At 42.6% G+C, this 15,616-nt stretch overlaps 2 protein-coding genes and 1 pseudogene across 2 annotated transcripts in view; 2 read left to right on the top strand and 1 right to left on the bottom strand.

The window, feature by feature from the left end:
* Positions 1 to 13,163, bottom strand: part of LOC140458848 (uncharacterized) — a 44,976-nt gene extending 31,813 nt beyond the window's left edge. The window contains exons 1-2 of the mRNA XM_072553531.1: positions 13,129 to 13,163; positions 12,253 to 12,339 (exon numbers count right to left, since the gene is read on the bottom strand). The gene's annotated coding sequence lies outside the window, so the exon portion shown is untranslated. The remainder of the gene's footprint in view (positions 1 to 12,252; positions 12,340 to 13,128) is intronic.
* LOC140458693 (dehydrogenase/reductase SDR family member 4 pseudogene) lies at positions 3,479 to 4,197 on the top strand (annotated as a pseudogene).
* Positions 13,164 to 13,311: 148 nt separating the features above from the next.
* LOC140458849 (dehydrogenase/reductase SDR family member 4-like) lies at positions 13,312 to 15,127 on the top strand. The gene has a single exon (XM_072553532.1). It carries the CDS (start codon positions 13,427 to 13,429, stop codon positions 14,189 to 14,191), a length of 765 nt encoding a protein of 254 aa, XP_072409633.1. The 5' UTR covers positions 13,312 to 13,426; the 3' UTR covers positions 14,192 to 15,127.
* Positions 15,128 to 15,616: the final 489 nt, after the last annotated feature.

The raw sequence follows: 15,616 nt of genomic DNA, 5'->3' as shown, positions 1-15,616 counted from the left end.
TCTTCTATTCAGTTTATATATCTTTTCACTGTAAATTAGTTCTCAAATTCAAATGATCACAAGCTTTGGTTGTTTCTGATCATTTACTTAGTTTAAATATAAATTGGTAGAACTTTCCTTCTCATGAACCACCAATAATTACCCAGTTCTCTGCAAGTCTAATTGTGGTCATTCACTTAGTTCAAAGCAATAAAACAGCAGCAGCAATTTATTTCTGGCTTCACAACTTTCACAGTGGAGCCAGCAAATCTAGATTTTAGCTTTCCCTTTTACAAATTTTATTTTTATAGCAATTTCATGATGGATGTTTCAATATATCCCACCTTTCCTCAACCTGGATTGCTATTTTGCTTCTTCTGCGAGCCACCTGCCCTCACAAAAGGGGTTAATGTCAGTATATCCTCTCAGTTGCTCACTCTAAATCCAGCTCCCTGGTGGCATCCCTAATCATTCCCTGCTGCTCACTTGTGCTCTTCACCTGCCATGAACTGACTTCTCCCAGTACTTTGAACATAGCAACTGATCTCATGTGAAGGCAGCTGTCTACTAAACAAAGAATAAAATTTAAGCATTTATTTCAATATTAAAAGACAGATCCTGCATGTCATAACTCCCCCCAGCTATCAACGCAATGTTTTTATTGCAAAAAAAAACTTCAACTCATTGCAAAATATAAGAACTGAAAAATACATCAAATGCCATATGGATTGATTGCAAGCATTCTGGATCGTGAAGAGTCTTCTGATCACTTGTCATACACAAGTGAAGAAGGGCCATCTGTTCTGTCCTATCCTGTTCAGCATGATGGTCTCTGCTGTGTTTTCGGGAAGACGCATAGACCATGTCTCAGCACGTGTAAGGAGCATAGAAACAGGCAATTCAGCTTGTCAATCCTGTTCTGCCATTCAATATAAACAAATCTGATCATTTGCTTTCATGTCTTTTTCCCCAACACCATCTACATTTGCAATTTTAGAGAAGATTTGTAGCTCAGGTTGTGGATCAGATAGTCAGTTTGCTTGCTGAGCTAGTAATTTGTTCTCAGACGTTTTGTCACCATGCTGGGTAACATCAATGAGCCTCCGCTGAAGCCTCTGATGAAGCTTGCTATTTGTGTATATTGGTCTGTTGTGGCCGGTGATATCACTTCTGGTTCTTTTTCTGAGAGGTTGGTAAGTGGGGACCAAATTGATATGTTTGTTAATGGAGTTCAGGTTTGAATGCCAGGCCTCGAGGAATTCCTGTGTATCTTTGTTTAGCCTGTCCCAAGATGGATGTATTGTCCCAATCAAACAGGTGCCCCTCTTCATCTGTGTGTATGGATACTAGTGATAGTTGGTCATGTCTTTTGGTGGCTAGTTGGGGCTCATGTGTCCTGGTGGCTAGTTTCCTGCCCGCCTGTCCAATGTAATGTTCTACATATTCCAATGCATAGGAGAAAATGAGGTCTGCACATGCTGGAGATCAGAATCGAGAGCATGGTGCTGGAAAAGCACAGCAGGCCAGGCAGCATCCGAGGAGCAGCAGAGTCGATGTTTTAGGAAGAGCCCTTCATCGGGAATGAGGCAGTCGCATTCCTGATGAAGGGCTTTTGCCCGAAATAGCGATTCTCCTGTTCTTTGGATGCTGCTGGCCTGATGTGCTTTTCCAGCACCACACTCTCAATATCCCACTACAAGATGAGTATATAGAAATCTATAGATAACTTCTATTTTGTTTTCAGTACAAAATTACTGGAAAATATTTACCACTGTGTCACGTAAAAGAAACACGTAAAGTCAAAAAGTACAGAAATCAGTCCAAGACCAGAAGCCATTGACACATTTACGAACCTCAACAGCACTCTATTTCTCTGCAGTTATTCACAATGATCTGGAAATCAATATCAGAATTACTGTATTAATGCCAGCATTGTTTTAGAGACAATGAAACGCTGTCATTTGTAACTAGGAATTGGCCTCACCAGAGATGGTAGAAGGGATACAGAATGGTTGTTCTTCCTATGTTCTTGTACGTATTTTTACATCACCTGTTCAAACATGCTATGATGAATTCTGGCTTTGGACACAAAAGGTAGATGATTGAGGGAGGATCTCATTGAGGCTTATAAATTTCTAACAGGACTGGATGGTTAATGCAGGGAGGATGTGCCCTATTGTGGGTGCACCCAGAAGCAAGCGACCAAGTCTAAGGGTACGGGTTGGATCATTTAGGATGGAGATGCAGAGACAGTTCTTCACACTGTTGTAAGTACAATAATGCCACATTACAAATTTAGATGTCAATCAGAAATCATTTAGTAAACAAAGTCCTTTGGGAGAGCATAAGCATCTGACCACATTGCAGTCAGACCTCGGCTTTCGCAGATCACAGGCAAGTGTCAAGGTTTATACAGAACCACAAGATAATCGCATGATACAGATCATGCAGTTTGAGCTCAGAAGGCCTTGCGGTATTGCTTCGTAACAAAAAGCAGAAGTTATTGCTGTCTTAGGTCCTCCTGCAACAGTCTGTTTGCAGCAAATCTCAAGTTACAGTTTGCAAAACAAGGCTCAGTACAAATTTTATGTTAACCTTTCATTTTCCGTCTTCAAAGAGTGGAACCTGTGGAATTAATTACAACAGGAAGTAGTTAATGCCAGAACATTGAATGTATTCAAGAGGCGGCTAAATGTAGCACTTGGGGCAAATAGGATCAAAGATTAAGGGGAGAAAGCAGGATTAGGTTATTGAGTTGGATGATCAGTCATGATTGTGATGAATAGCAGAGCAGGCTTGAAGGGCTGAATGGCCCCCTCCTGCTGCTATGTAGGGACAGTATTGTTCTGGAAGGACCTTCCTTATTATCTTGTAGGCTTTTGAGGGACAGTCATGCAAAAAAGCAACCTTTTGAGAATGCCCCAGATAAAATGGCACTATTAGGTTCCCAAAATTGAGTCTCTTGTCCTGCTTGACATACCCAACATCCACACTCTACTAAAGAGATATCTAAGAATAGGGTCAGAATATATTGCCAGACAAGGGCTTGCCATAAAAACCTCTTCTATGGCAAGTTAATTGGAGGATGTAAACATGGAGAGACCAGAGTTAAGTACTTCAAGAATATATGAAGGCTTCAGGGAAGAATTTCACCTTTATAACTGGGTCTTGGGCAAACTTAGCACTAGATAACTCACCCAGAGTTCTGAGTCAAGATTCTACCTTCAATAAACAGCGCAGTTACAATGGCCTGGAGGAAAGGTGAGCTACACAATTTCACAGCCACACACATCTCTTTTTCACCAACAATACACATAGGTCCAAAATCCAACATATTAGAGTCATGTAAAGCAAGCACCGAATTCTCCTTCCTGGTCAGGGCAGGGGCAGGCAAAATCGATTGGAAACTTTCTCTCTTGTGTCGATTTTTCCCTCCGTAGATCTTGCTAGATCTACTGAATAGTTGCAGCATTTTCTGTATTCCTCCCCATTGCCTCACATGGCAGAGGTGGGTTTGCTGAGTGGTAAAGTGGCTGTGGTCATTGCTTCGACCAAGAGGATCATGCTGGCGATCACCTTTTGCATGGCCTGGGACAGTGCACAGATAGTCGTCATCATCAGCAGCAAGGAGACTAATGTGGTAGGGCTGTGGAACAGTTGCAGGCTGAGGTCCTGTGTTTTGGGTACCACCTGCCACGTGGACAAGAGAGAGGACCATGAGGCGCTGGTCAGTGAGAAGCTGAAGTACTATGGAGCCACTGACATCCTGGTTTCAAACACCACAGTCAAGCTCTTTCTGGCAAGGGCATTGGATTGTTCAGAGGAAGCCTTGGGACAAAATATTTGAGGTTAACATGAAAGCAGTTTTCCTCCTAGCAAAGCAGGCTTTGCCACAAATGGAGCGACGAGACAGTGGCACTATTGTCCACCAGCTCTCCTCTGTCATTAGGCCCTACAGCATCAGTAAGACGACTCTGCTGGTCCTAACCAACTGGCGTCTGCAAACATGCATGTCAACTGCCTGGCTCCAACTATCATCAGGATTCAGTTCAGCTCTGTGTTGTCAGACAAGACCATGTGCCCACAGACTGAAGGGACGGTTGGATTGGTGAGCCAGAGGAGTGTGCTGGCACTGTCTCCTTTCTTTGTTCACAGGACACAGCATACATCACTTGGGAGACAGTCATGATGGCTGGAGGTTTTTGTTACCGGCTTTGAGCTGATGTTCGGTCTATGGGAATGCTTTCCTCGTATTTCAATACAGTTGTCTTCCAGAAATATTGATTCTTCCCTCACCTTTGTAGGTTTCTGCTGCTCTTTATAACTGACATATATGCATTCATTGTACGTAAATACCACTCCTTCACTCTCCACTATCTCCATGTCCCCTACAATCCTCTGAGATTCCCATTCCTCTTGTTCTGAGAATTTGAATTTCCTTCACATCCTCCATTGCTGCCTGAGCTTCCAATTATCTAATTTCTGCAATTCCCTCCCAAAAGCTCTTACTTCTCCTGATATAAATGTGTGGTGGTAATTCATTTTGTCTGATAATTTCTCCTGTGAAATGTTGCCTGAGATTTTACAATGTTTAAGACGAGATACGAGTGGCACGGCAGTTAGCACTGCTGCCTCACGGCATAGTGGATCTGGGTTTGATTCCAACCTCAGATGACTGTCTGAGTGAAATTTGCATGTTGTCCCTGTGCCTGTGTGGGTTTTCTCCGGTTGCTCTGTTTCCTCCCACAATCCAAAGATGTCCAGATTAGGTGAATTGGCTGTGCTAAATTTCCCATAGTGTTCAGGGACATGTGGGTTAGATGCATTAGTCAGGGGTAAATATAGGATATTAGGGTAGGGGAATGGTCTGGGTGGGTTACTGCTCAGAGGGTCGGTGTGGACCTGTTGGGCCAAAGGGCCTGATTCCACACATTAGGGATTCTATGATTCTGTGTTGTGAAGTGTGATTCCAGCCTTAAAACAGGATAGCTGACAGTTAATTGCTCTCTGAAATGATTGGAAATTTTAAACAATTGATTTGTTCAATCTCATGGCAGTATTCTAAAGTACAGGGAATTTTAGAAAATCTAAAATGTGCAGAAGTCTCACAGCTACCTCGTTTTGAACCTTAGAATGCAAATCATCAGACCCTGAGCATCTTTCACCTCTAACATTGACAGAAAAGATTCAGCTAAAATCTTGCTTCCATTCAGTAGAGATTGGAGAAGGCATTGGCTGTGGACTCTTGTCTAATAAAATATTAAATGTGTTGTTCTACAAAGTACATTGGCTACAAGTTTATTGATTAAACCTACTTTAAACAAATGCTCTAATAAGGAACAAACTAAACATTTAAAAAATGATCAAACAACTAAATTTATTATAAACTTGTCGGAACAATAATCAGCTCACTTCAATATGTTTTACAGTGTTGTAGACTGACAATTCTCCTCCAATTCTCACAGATCAGCATTCTTCCATCTCCTTATGGAAGGTGTTGTCTACACGATCTCAAACATTAACCCAAACAAACTCTGATGCTCCATAAATATTGGCTATAATGTGATTCCTTTCGTCTTATACATTGCTTTATCCCTTGTCTTTTTAAAACATTATCTTTCCTCTAAGCTGCTCCTTATTACGGATGTTTCTTTAGGTTGTTATATTGCCTTGGAATAAGAAACAGTCAAATATTTAATCACACAGGACTTGCTTTCTGCACAAAGGCAGTAATGACATTTGGAAAAGTATTTTATTAGCTATAAAGCACTTTGAGATGCCGTGAGGTGGTGAAAAGCACAGAATTATTAAATTACTTTCTCTCTTTTAATACTGAAACATCAATTATTTGCCAAGTGACCATACTGGCTCCCTGAGAAGTTAGAATGGGCAGGGTGCCCCAACCATTGGGGTAGGGGGGGCAGTGCTGTGGCAATGGGAAGAAAATTAAAATGTGGCTGGTGAAAATGAGATTAGGCTGGGTGGTTTGTTTCTTGGCTACCTTAAACACAAGGGGACGAGTGGCTGCTTTCTGCATCATAAACATTCTCAGAAAATGAAGCAGCATATAGTGAGTATGAGCTTCCAGAGGTTTTCCTTCTGCTTTATGCTCTGTCTCCACTCAGTGGCTTGGCTTCTCTGGACTAAATGGTTCACTGCAATCCACCTCTTATTTGTGCCTTCAGTAGACTCATGGATGCCTGCCTTGAAGTTTTCCTCCTCTCTCTACAAGAATCTCAGGGAGTCCCTCTCCCACTGCAACTCCCAGGTCATTTCCTCTGCTCTGAAGCTCTTACCTATCATCTTAATCTCCTCCCCTACTCACCCATTGTACTCTATGCTACTCTCTCCCCACCCCCACCCTCCTCTAGCTTATCTCTCCATGCTTCAGGCTCACTGCCTTTATTCCTGATAAAGGGCTCTTGCCCGAAACGTCAATTTCGCTGCTCGTTGGATGCTGCCTGAACTGCTGTGCTCTTCCAGCACCACTAATCCAGTAGTGACACTCATTGTCCACCCACTTGTGATTAATAGGGTCACTAGTAGTGCCATTATTGATTCCTAAGAAAGTCATGAGAGAGAATTTTCCCCCTGCATGGACATAACGCTATGTGCAGAAGAATTATCCCATCTATTGCAGCATACATCCTGGCATCATCATGTCTGTGTCTTTTTTTGGTGTCACTGTTTGTGCTGGTATGTTTAGTGGCAGAATGAAATATATCACGACTATTATCCAGGATACTACACTGCCGATTCTGATGTTACATGATAGTTCCATTCTCGTGTGATCTCGCACTATAAGAAAATCACACAATAACAGTACCATTTAAACTAATGGAATTGAAATCACATTATAGCCAATACACAGACAGACACCCAGTGACTATGCCAAGGACTAAACTGCATCACAGGTTCTAAAAAGAGACAGTGCAAGATAGCAAACGACACATCCCTCACAGATCATCAGAATGCCTTCTCTGCTCATTTTGAGCAGGTTTTCGGCAGAGAGGTAACCCTTATTCCAACAAGTCCTGACGAACCTAGCTCAATAGTCACTGCATCAGAAATCAGATCAGTTTATGTGAATCCAAGGAAAGCGATGATACCAGACAGAGTACCAGACCGTGCACTCAGAGCATGCACAGATCAACTGGCAGACATCTTCAACCTCTCCCTGCAGCAGGCCACTGTCCCTGCCTGTTTCAAGAGGGCCAAAATCATCCCTGTGCCTAAGGAGGCACATGCAGCATGTCTCAATAATTCCCACCCAGTGGTTCTAACTTCGGTGGTCACGTGAAGTGCTTTGAAAGGCATTAATCAACTCCAGCCTCTCCACTACTCCAATTTGCCTTTTGGATCAAGAGATCCGTCAGGTGCCATATTACTTGCCCTTCACTCCTCCCTAGAACATCTTAACACCAAGTACAGCTATGTAAGAATCCTATTCATTAGTCAATAGTTCAACCTTCAACACTGTTATCCCCTCAAGACTGATTACTAAACTTCGTGATCTTGGACTAAGCCCTACTCTCCTGGGCAGCACGGTGGCAAAGTGGTTAGCACTGCTGCCTCACAGTTCCAGAGAGCCAGGTTCAATTCCCACCTCAGGCGACTGTCTGTGTGGGTTTCTTCCTGGCACTCAGTTTCCTCCCACAGTCCAAAAATGTGCAGGTTCGGTGAATTGGCTATGCTAAATTGCCCGTAGTGTTAGGCGAAGAGGGAAATGGGTCTGAGCGGGTTGCACTTTGGCAGGTCGGTGTGGACTTGTTGGGCCGAAGAGCCTATTTCCACACTGTAAGTAATCTAATCTAATTTAATCTCTCTGCAACTGGATCCTCAGCTTCCTGACCCACAGGCCACAATCAGTAAAGGTTGGGGACAATATTTCATTCTCACTAACACTCAACACTGGACCCCCAGGGGTGCACACACAGCACTCATTTACAAGTTCGCTGATGACACCACCATAGTCGTTCGAATCTCAGATGGCGATGAAACAGACTATAGACAGGAGGTGGAGGACCTGGAATAGCGGTGCATTGAGAACAACCTAGCTCTCAATGCCGGCAAAGTCAAATAACTCATTATTGACTTTCGGCAGGATGTTAGTCATGCCCCCACACACATTAACAGCACTGAGGTTGAACGAGTGGAGATTGTCAAGCTCCTGGGAGTGGTCATCAACAACAAGCTTTCATGGACTCATGTGGAGGCACTGGTTACAAAGGCCCAAAAACCATTTCTTCCTCAGGCAGCTGAGAAAATTTGGCATGACAGCAAATACCAACTTTTATAGGAGCGCCATCGAGAGCATTCTGTCTGGGTGTATCACCACCTGGTATGGCAACTGTACCATTCAAGATCAGAGACGGTTACAGAGAGTGGTGAACTCGGCCCAGACAATCACATAGGCCAATGTCCCATCTATAAAATCCATCTACCAGGCCCGCTGTCAAGGAAAGGCCATCAGTATTCTCAAAGATCCATCCCACCCTGGCATGCTTTTCTATAACCTCTACCATCAGGGAGAATGTACAGAAACCTGAACATATGCACCAGTTGGTTTCAAAATAGTTTCTACCCTACTGTTGTTAGAATACTGGATGGACTCACAAACTCTTAGCATTCATCTGTACTGTGTTTTTGTTTTGCTGCTGTTTACCTATTATTTACTTATCTATGCTATTTAACAATATGATCTGCGTGTATTGCTCACAAGACAAAGTTTTTCACTGTGCCTTAGTACACGTGACAATAAATTCAATTCAATTCAAATTTGAAAGCTTGCATTCTCCAAATTATGGTCTAAATTTTTCAATCATGTTGAAGCCCATTCGTATTGAATAAACATGGGATAGCAGAACCAACAGTATCTGGCCAAGTTCAAGACCCAAATAGTGATCAACATCTGCAAGTAGGGTTATGTAGACAGGGTCAGAGATGGGTAGCATGAGCATCTGGGCACTGCCTTCCATGAGGGTAAGAGGGAGGGCCAGGAGGTACAGAATAACAAATTGCTGAGTTCTGTTGAATCATCAACATTTTAGTGTACAAAGCTGCAATCATTTCCTTTGCAGGAGAAACACTGGACTGTCCAGAACAGGCCTGGGGCAACATTAACATCAAGGTAGCCTTTGTTGTGTCCGAGATGGTATTGCTACATGTGGAGCAAGAAGGTGGTCAGTCCATTATGCTCTCCACAATGTCACAAAGATAGCACTTCAGAATATTCAATGAAGTTACAGATTAATAGATTCCTGTAATAACTGGAAATGTATCAGAGGCAGGAATGAGAAGTTGTTTGGAAAAAGATCTTATGACGGCCCCACATATCTCTAACTCAAGAAGAGTTAGGTCTGAGTCGAGAATATGATCTGACATGCATTGTTTATCATTGATAATTATTTGTCTCCTTTCCTTTATAAAAGTTATTTGTACAACTATGGGTCAGAGCTGGGCTATGGAACTGATTGTAAGTTTACCAAAAGTTTACCAAAAAGCCAGCACAAGTACAATGACATCCAGTAGTGGATAGATCTACAATCAGTAATTCAAAGGATCAGGAAGATGCCATGTAGCTGTTGGATCCTATTCTGTTAGGTCATTACATTCATTTCAACTCCTTGCGGAGATCACCTTACAACTTTGTAACAGATATAACATTATACAATTGCTATCTAATTGTAGTTGTCCTACTTATTCTTTGCTTTGAACAACATCTGCATTCAAAGAGCATTTAAACTCTATTTTCAACATTTTTCCTGTTTGTCTTGTTGGTTGATGCTTGGTTATATTTGTATGCTCTGTTGCTTTCACATTCTGTCATTATGCATATACTCTGCACTAGTGCCTTGATCATTCTTCAGAAAGTTAATAATCTTCTCACATGCCACCCTTCCAATTAAAAAACTCTCCCTGTTATTCTAGTTCCACATTCTGTTAAGAGACTCAACCTACTGTGATTCAAGTTAAGCCTGTCTCAGTGTATCAGCACCTTCTTTCCTCAGTGCTAGCATCAATATCACACTGGAAACCATTTCTCCCATACCAATCTTTGAACTCTTACCCTTTTTGCTCTATGCCAATTTATTTGCAGCAAACTGCAGATTACCACTGTTCTAGTCTATTTTATTGTAAATTAAAATTAGCCTTATCAAAGTCGTTGGTGTCCATGTGGATCATTACCCAACCGCTCTCAATTCCTTTCCAACCTTGTAATGTGCTCAGCCTTGGCAGTGGGTAAGTCATCCATACTTCAGGACTGAAATTCCCAGGTGAAGAGAAGATTATCTCTTCCTCTAATTTGACGGTCCCCTACGAATGCAGACAATTTTACAATGGTGATAATAGTTGAACTGGCTCTAATACATACAGTTGTTAGTTTGCCCATTCTTTCCAAGGCTCCAGATTTCATCTGGACAGGCAACAAAAATCTCAAGTCTATTGGACAAATGCTATTTTCTGGATTCCCGTACTTGTTGTCAACCTGTCTGCCTTAGTCATGGACTAAATTTGAAGGGCTTAACCATAGCGGTGTGACTGTCTGTCCTGAAACAAAAAATAAGTGTTCAAGTAACTTTCTCCTTCCCCAATGTGTCAGTGTTCTGAACCTCCGACTCTTGAGCAGACTTCTTTGGTAGTGCTGTGTGCACGATGTTGTTGTTTCCTGCATTGTGATAGTGGGTGGTTGGCGGCAGTTAAAAACCCCATCAAATTCCACATGATTGTAAGCATCCTGAATAGTGAAGATTCTTCTGATGACTTGTTAATCACAAATGGAGTGAAGCAAGGCTGTCTGTTTCGTCCTGTCCTATACAGCATTATATTCTTTGTGTTTTCTGGAAGCTGCCTAAATCATTTCTCAGCATTTGTCAGGAGCAGGTTATTTAGCTCCACCATTCAATGTAATCAGCCTGATCACCTGTTGTGTGTCTTTTTCACCGCCATCTGCAAATCCCAGCACATTTACAGGTATTTGGAAATCTAGACATAAAACTTTTACATCACAATTATTGAAAAACATTGACCACAGTATCACATAGAAGTAATACATAAAGTCAACTAGTACAGAAATTAGTCCAAGACCAGAAGCATATTAACCAACCTCAGCAGTACTCTTCTTTCTCTCCAGAGTTATTCACAATGATCTGGACATCGATGTCAGAATTACTATATTACTTCAGAGGCAACAAAACACTTAAGGATAACGAGGAATTGTTTTTTTCCCAGAAAGACATAAGATATACAGAATGGTTTTTCTTCCTACACTCTTGTAGATATTTATAAATCACCTCTTCAGGCATGTTATGACGCATTCTGGCTTCTCACACAAAAGATAGGGACAGTACTGTTCTGGAAGAACTTTTTTCCCCATGATCTTGCAGGCTTGTGAGGGATAGGCATGCAAAAACAGTAACCTTTTGCGAATAAAGAAGTGGTGGAGGCTGGTACAATTACAACATTTTAAAGGCAACTGGATGGATATATGAATAGGAAGGGTTTAGAGGGATATGAGCCAATGCTTGCAAATGGGACTACATTAATTTAGGATTTCTGGTCAGACTGGATGAGTTATACTGAAGGTTCGGTTTCCGTGCTGTCCATCTCTATGATTATCCCAGATCATATGGCAATACACCACCTCAAATCTCCCCAACCCTCACCTCATACCAGATTCAACCCTCCAACTCCACACTGTCCTCTTGACCTGACCTATCTGTCCCAGTCCTTCCCATCTATCCGCTCCACCTTCCCCACCAACCTACCACAATCAACTCCTGCCTGCATCCAACTATTGCCATCACACCAAGTTTTCCCCCAACCCCACTATTTATCTCAGCTCCCCCTCCCTCTTTACAGTCTTGATGAAGGGCTCAAGCCTGAAATGTTGACTCTCTTGCTCCTCAGATGCTGCCTAACCTGCTGTGCTTTTTGCAATGCCACACTTTTCAATTCTGACTCTTCAGCACCTGCAGTCCTCATTTTCGCCAATAATTCAGCCTCTAACCCTGCTTGACATCCCCAACCTCCACAAGCTACTAAAGAGAAATCAAAGAATTGGGACAGGATGTTTTGTCAGATGAGGGCTCATCAGAAAAAGCTCTTCTGCAGCAATTAATTGAAGGATGTTGATACAGAGAGACCAAAGTTAATATTTCAAGGATACTCTAAGGTCTCAGGGGAGGATGTCATTTTAATACTGAGACATGGGCAAACCTGGCACAAGATAAATCATTTTCTATGCCTCAGAGTTCTCAGTCAAGGTAGTACCTTCAATAAACAGCACAGTTACGCTGGCCACCAACAATATACGCTTCACACCAACAATATACGTAAGTCCAACACGCAATGAACGATCTGGTGCAAAAAAAATTGAACAGCCATATTCAAACATATTGTACAGGAAGATTAACTCTGTGCATTCTAGTTTATGTCGTGATCGTCGTATAAGTTGAAAGGCAAATGACCAAACTGATGGCAGATCATTCCAGTGACTTCTGCAGAAAAATCACTAGAATGGAAACGTTAACTAATTTTTTTTCTCTCCACTGTTGGTGCCAGATGTGCCAGGCTTCCTCCACCCCCGCCCCGCCGGAATTACTGTTTTTGTTTGTTGTAGCTCATTCTCGTTTGGTAAAAACCAGTGCCCACCCCCTACAACGGTAACACATCGCCTTGTGCGCCATTCATTCCGGTCTTTCTGGTTTGAGTAACTCCAAGTGGAGAAACAGCATCTAAGAAGGAATTGTCGTCTCGTTAAGTGATCGAAACAGCTTATCAATGAACTCAAGGTGGTTCTTAAATCGCCGAGGTTCGTGTGTAGGAAATTCCCATATCTTAGAGCGAGAAAGAAAGAAAACATGTATAAAACCAAAAATGGAGAGGTTAGTCCGGCTTGTCTTGCGTTTTTTCTCAATTCCTTTCAGTGTTTTCTCGCATCAATAGAAACATCTCCCTCAGACTCAAACCTCACCTGGACCCTGCGACCGTTATGCAAATCAGTGACTATTATGCTAATCGGGCGACCGTTATGTTAACGAGATGACGGTTATGCTAATTAGACCGATACGCCGCGAGCCTTTCGAATAGAGTACCATGGGGTCAGAGTAACCTGCCCCCCCCCATCCAGCTCCCCGCTTCATTTACCGACCGCCGGTGACTCCGTGATGTCTCTTGTTCTCTCCCCACCTTCTCTGTCCCTGGACCAATCGTTGAACCGAAGTCCAGTCTTGTGACCGTGGTCAAGCCCGACTCACGTGCTGATTGGCCGCGCGTTTTAATCAGGGCTCCGATTGGCTGGACTGTGGTTCCTCTCGCCTCCTTGTGTCACGTGAGCCGCCGTGCACGGGATCCTACTTCCGGATCATTGCAGAGGGAGAGAAATTGGATTGGATAGTTTGGACATTTGGAGCACTTCCTGTTTTCCTTCCCAAAGCTTCAAACCATGCAGCTCAGGGTGTTGAGTGGTAAGGTGGCAATGGTCACCGCCTCTACCCAAGGGATTGGACTGGCTATTGCCCGGCGCCTAGCCCGGGATGGAGCCCAGGTTGTGATGAGCAGTCGCAAGAAGGAAAGTGTTTGCAATGCGGTGAGACAGTTGCAGGCGGAGGGTCTTTCTGTTTCAGGCACTGTCTGCCATGTGGGCAAGAGGGAGGATCGCGAGGCCCTGGTCAGCGAGACGCTGAAGCGCCACGGAGCCATCGACATCCTGGTGTCCAACGCCGCAGCCAATCCCTTTGCAGGGAAGGCCCTTGACTGCTCTGAGGAAGCCTGGGACAAAATTTTCGAGATTAACGTGAAAGCAGCTTTCCTCCTGGCCAAACTGGTTGTACCACACATGGAGCAACGAGGCGGTGGCTCCATTGTGCTGGTGAGCTCTGCTGCTGGCTACCAACCCTTCGCTACCATCGGGCCCTATAGTGTCAGTAAGACGGCTCTCCTGGGCTTAACCAAAGTATTAGCCACTGAACTGGCCCCTGCTAACATCCGCGTTAACTGCTTGGCCCCAGGCATCATCAAGACAAAGTTCAGCTCTGCATTATGGTCAGATGACAGTTTGCGCCAAGAGTCTGAGGGAACTATTGCCATGCGCCGGCTCGGGGAGCCAGAGGAGTGTGCTGGCACCGTCTCCTTTCTCTGTTCACAGGATGCAGCGTACATCACTGGGGAGACAATAGTAGTAGCTGGGGGCTTACACTGTCGTCTTTAAACCAATGTTTGGGCTATATTAATACTTTTATTCCAGTTGCCTTCCAGGCATATTCATGCTTCTCTCATCTTTATAACATTCTGCTTGTCTTAAAAAAAACACAAATGCATTTTTGTACTCCTACACCAATCCTTCACTCTCAACCCCTTCGAATCAATGCCTCTACAATCCTGAGATTCCTCAATCCGCTTGTTCTGAGCAATTCAATTTCCTCATCTCTTCCATTGTTGGCTGTGCCTCCAATTGTCTAACTTCTGCAATTCCTTCCCAAAAACTCTCTTCTTCTTACTCTTTCATTAAGATGCTCATCAATACCTACTTTTGAATGGCTTCTCCTGATATCATCTTGGGGTGGCAGGGGTAGGTTAATTAATTTTCTGATATTTTGTCCTGTGAAATATTGCCTGAGATTTTACAATGTTAAAGATTATCGAAATATGATGTGATTCCAGTCTTAAAGCTGTATAGCATTTAATTGCTGTCTGAAATGGCTGGACAAATCAATTGTTTCAAATTTCCAATTCCTTCAGAGTATTCTATAATATAGAGCATTTTAGAAAATCATAACAAGTGCATGTATCTCTACAGCTACCTCTTTGAACCTGAGAGTGCAGCTTATCAGATCTTGAGGATCTTTCAGCTCTAACTCTAGCATAAACATAAATCAGAGTCGGCTGAAGGTTTGCTACTACAATGTATTAAAATCTTGTTTCCATTCAGTAGGGATTGGAGAAGGAATTGAATGAGCTATTTAATCCAAAAAAGCATTTTCATTTTCAAGTGTGTTGTACAAAGTAGATTGGCTACAAAACAATATTATTTACACACCATTCAAAGAAATGTTTGATACAGGAATTAACCAGGAGTTATATTTTTATATTTAAACAACTAATTTGTTCTAAATTGAAGGAACAATAAATCATTCACTTTACTGGATTTTACAATGTTGTAGCCTCATCATTCTCCCTTCAATTCTCAAATATCAATTCTCTTATATCACCCTTATGAAAGGTGTTGTCTATACAATCCCAAATATTAACCCGAACAAACCGATGCTACGTAATATAAATATGTTTAGTGGTAGACATTGCTTTATCCCTCTTACCTTCTGAAAAGAATGATTATGTTCTACCAGCTGCTCTCTATTACGGATGTTTCCCTGGGTTACTTAGTTGCCGTCTGAGTCAGAGACAGTCAAATGTTTGATTGCCCAGGAGTAACTTTCTGCATTAAGGCAATAACAACACTTAGGAAAAGTACTTTATTGTCTATAAAGCAGTTTGAAATGTCCTGAGGTTGTGAAGAGTACTATATTAACAGAAGCCTTTCTTTTAACACAATGGGACGAGAGGCCGCTTTCTGTGCCATATACATTCCAACATCATTTATTTGCCATTACAATGGAGTATCTTTCTAAGTACAAAC

Source organism: Chiloscyllium punctatum, chromosome 34, assembly GCF_047496795.1.
Source record: "Chiloscyllium punctatum isolate Juve2018m chromosome 34, sChiPun1.3, whole genome shotgun sequence".
Taxonomy (NCBI): domain Eukaryota; kingdom Metazoa; phylum Chordata; class Chondrichthyes; order Orectolobiformes; family Hemiscylliidae; genus Chiloscyllium; species Chiloscyllium punctatum.
Note: the sequence above shows the minus strand (reverse complement) of the source record. Positions and strands in the feature narration are given on the sequence as shown.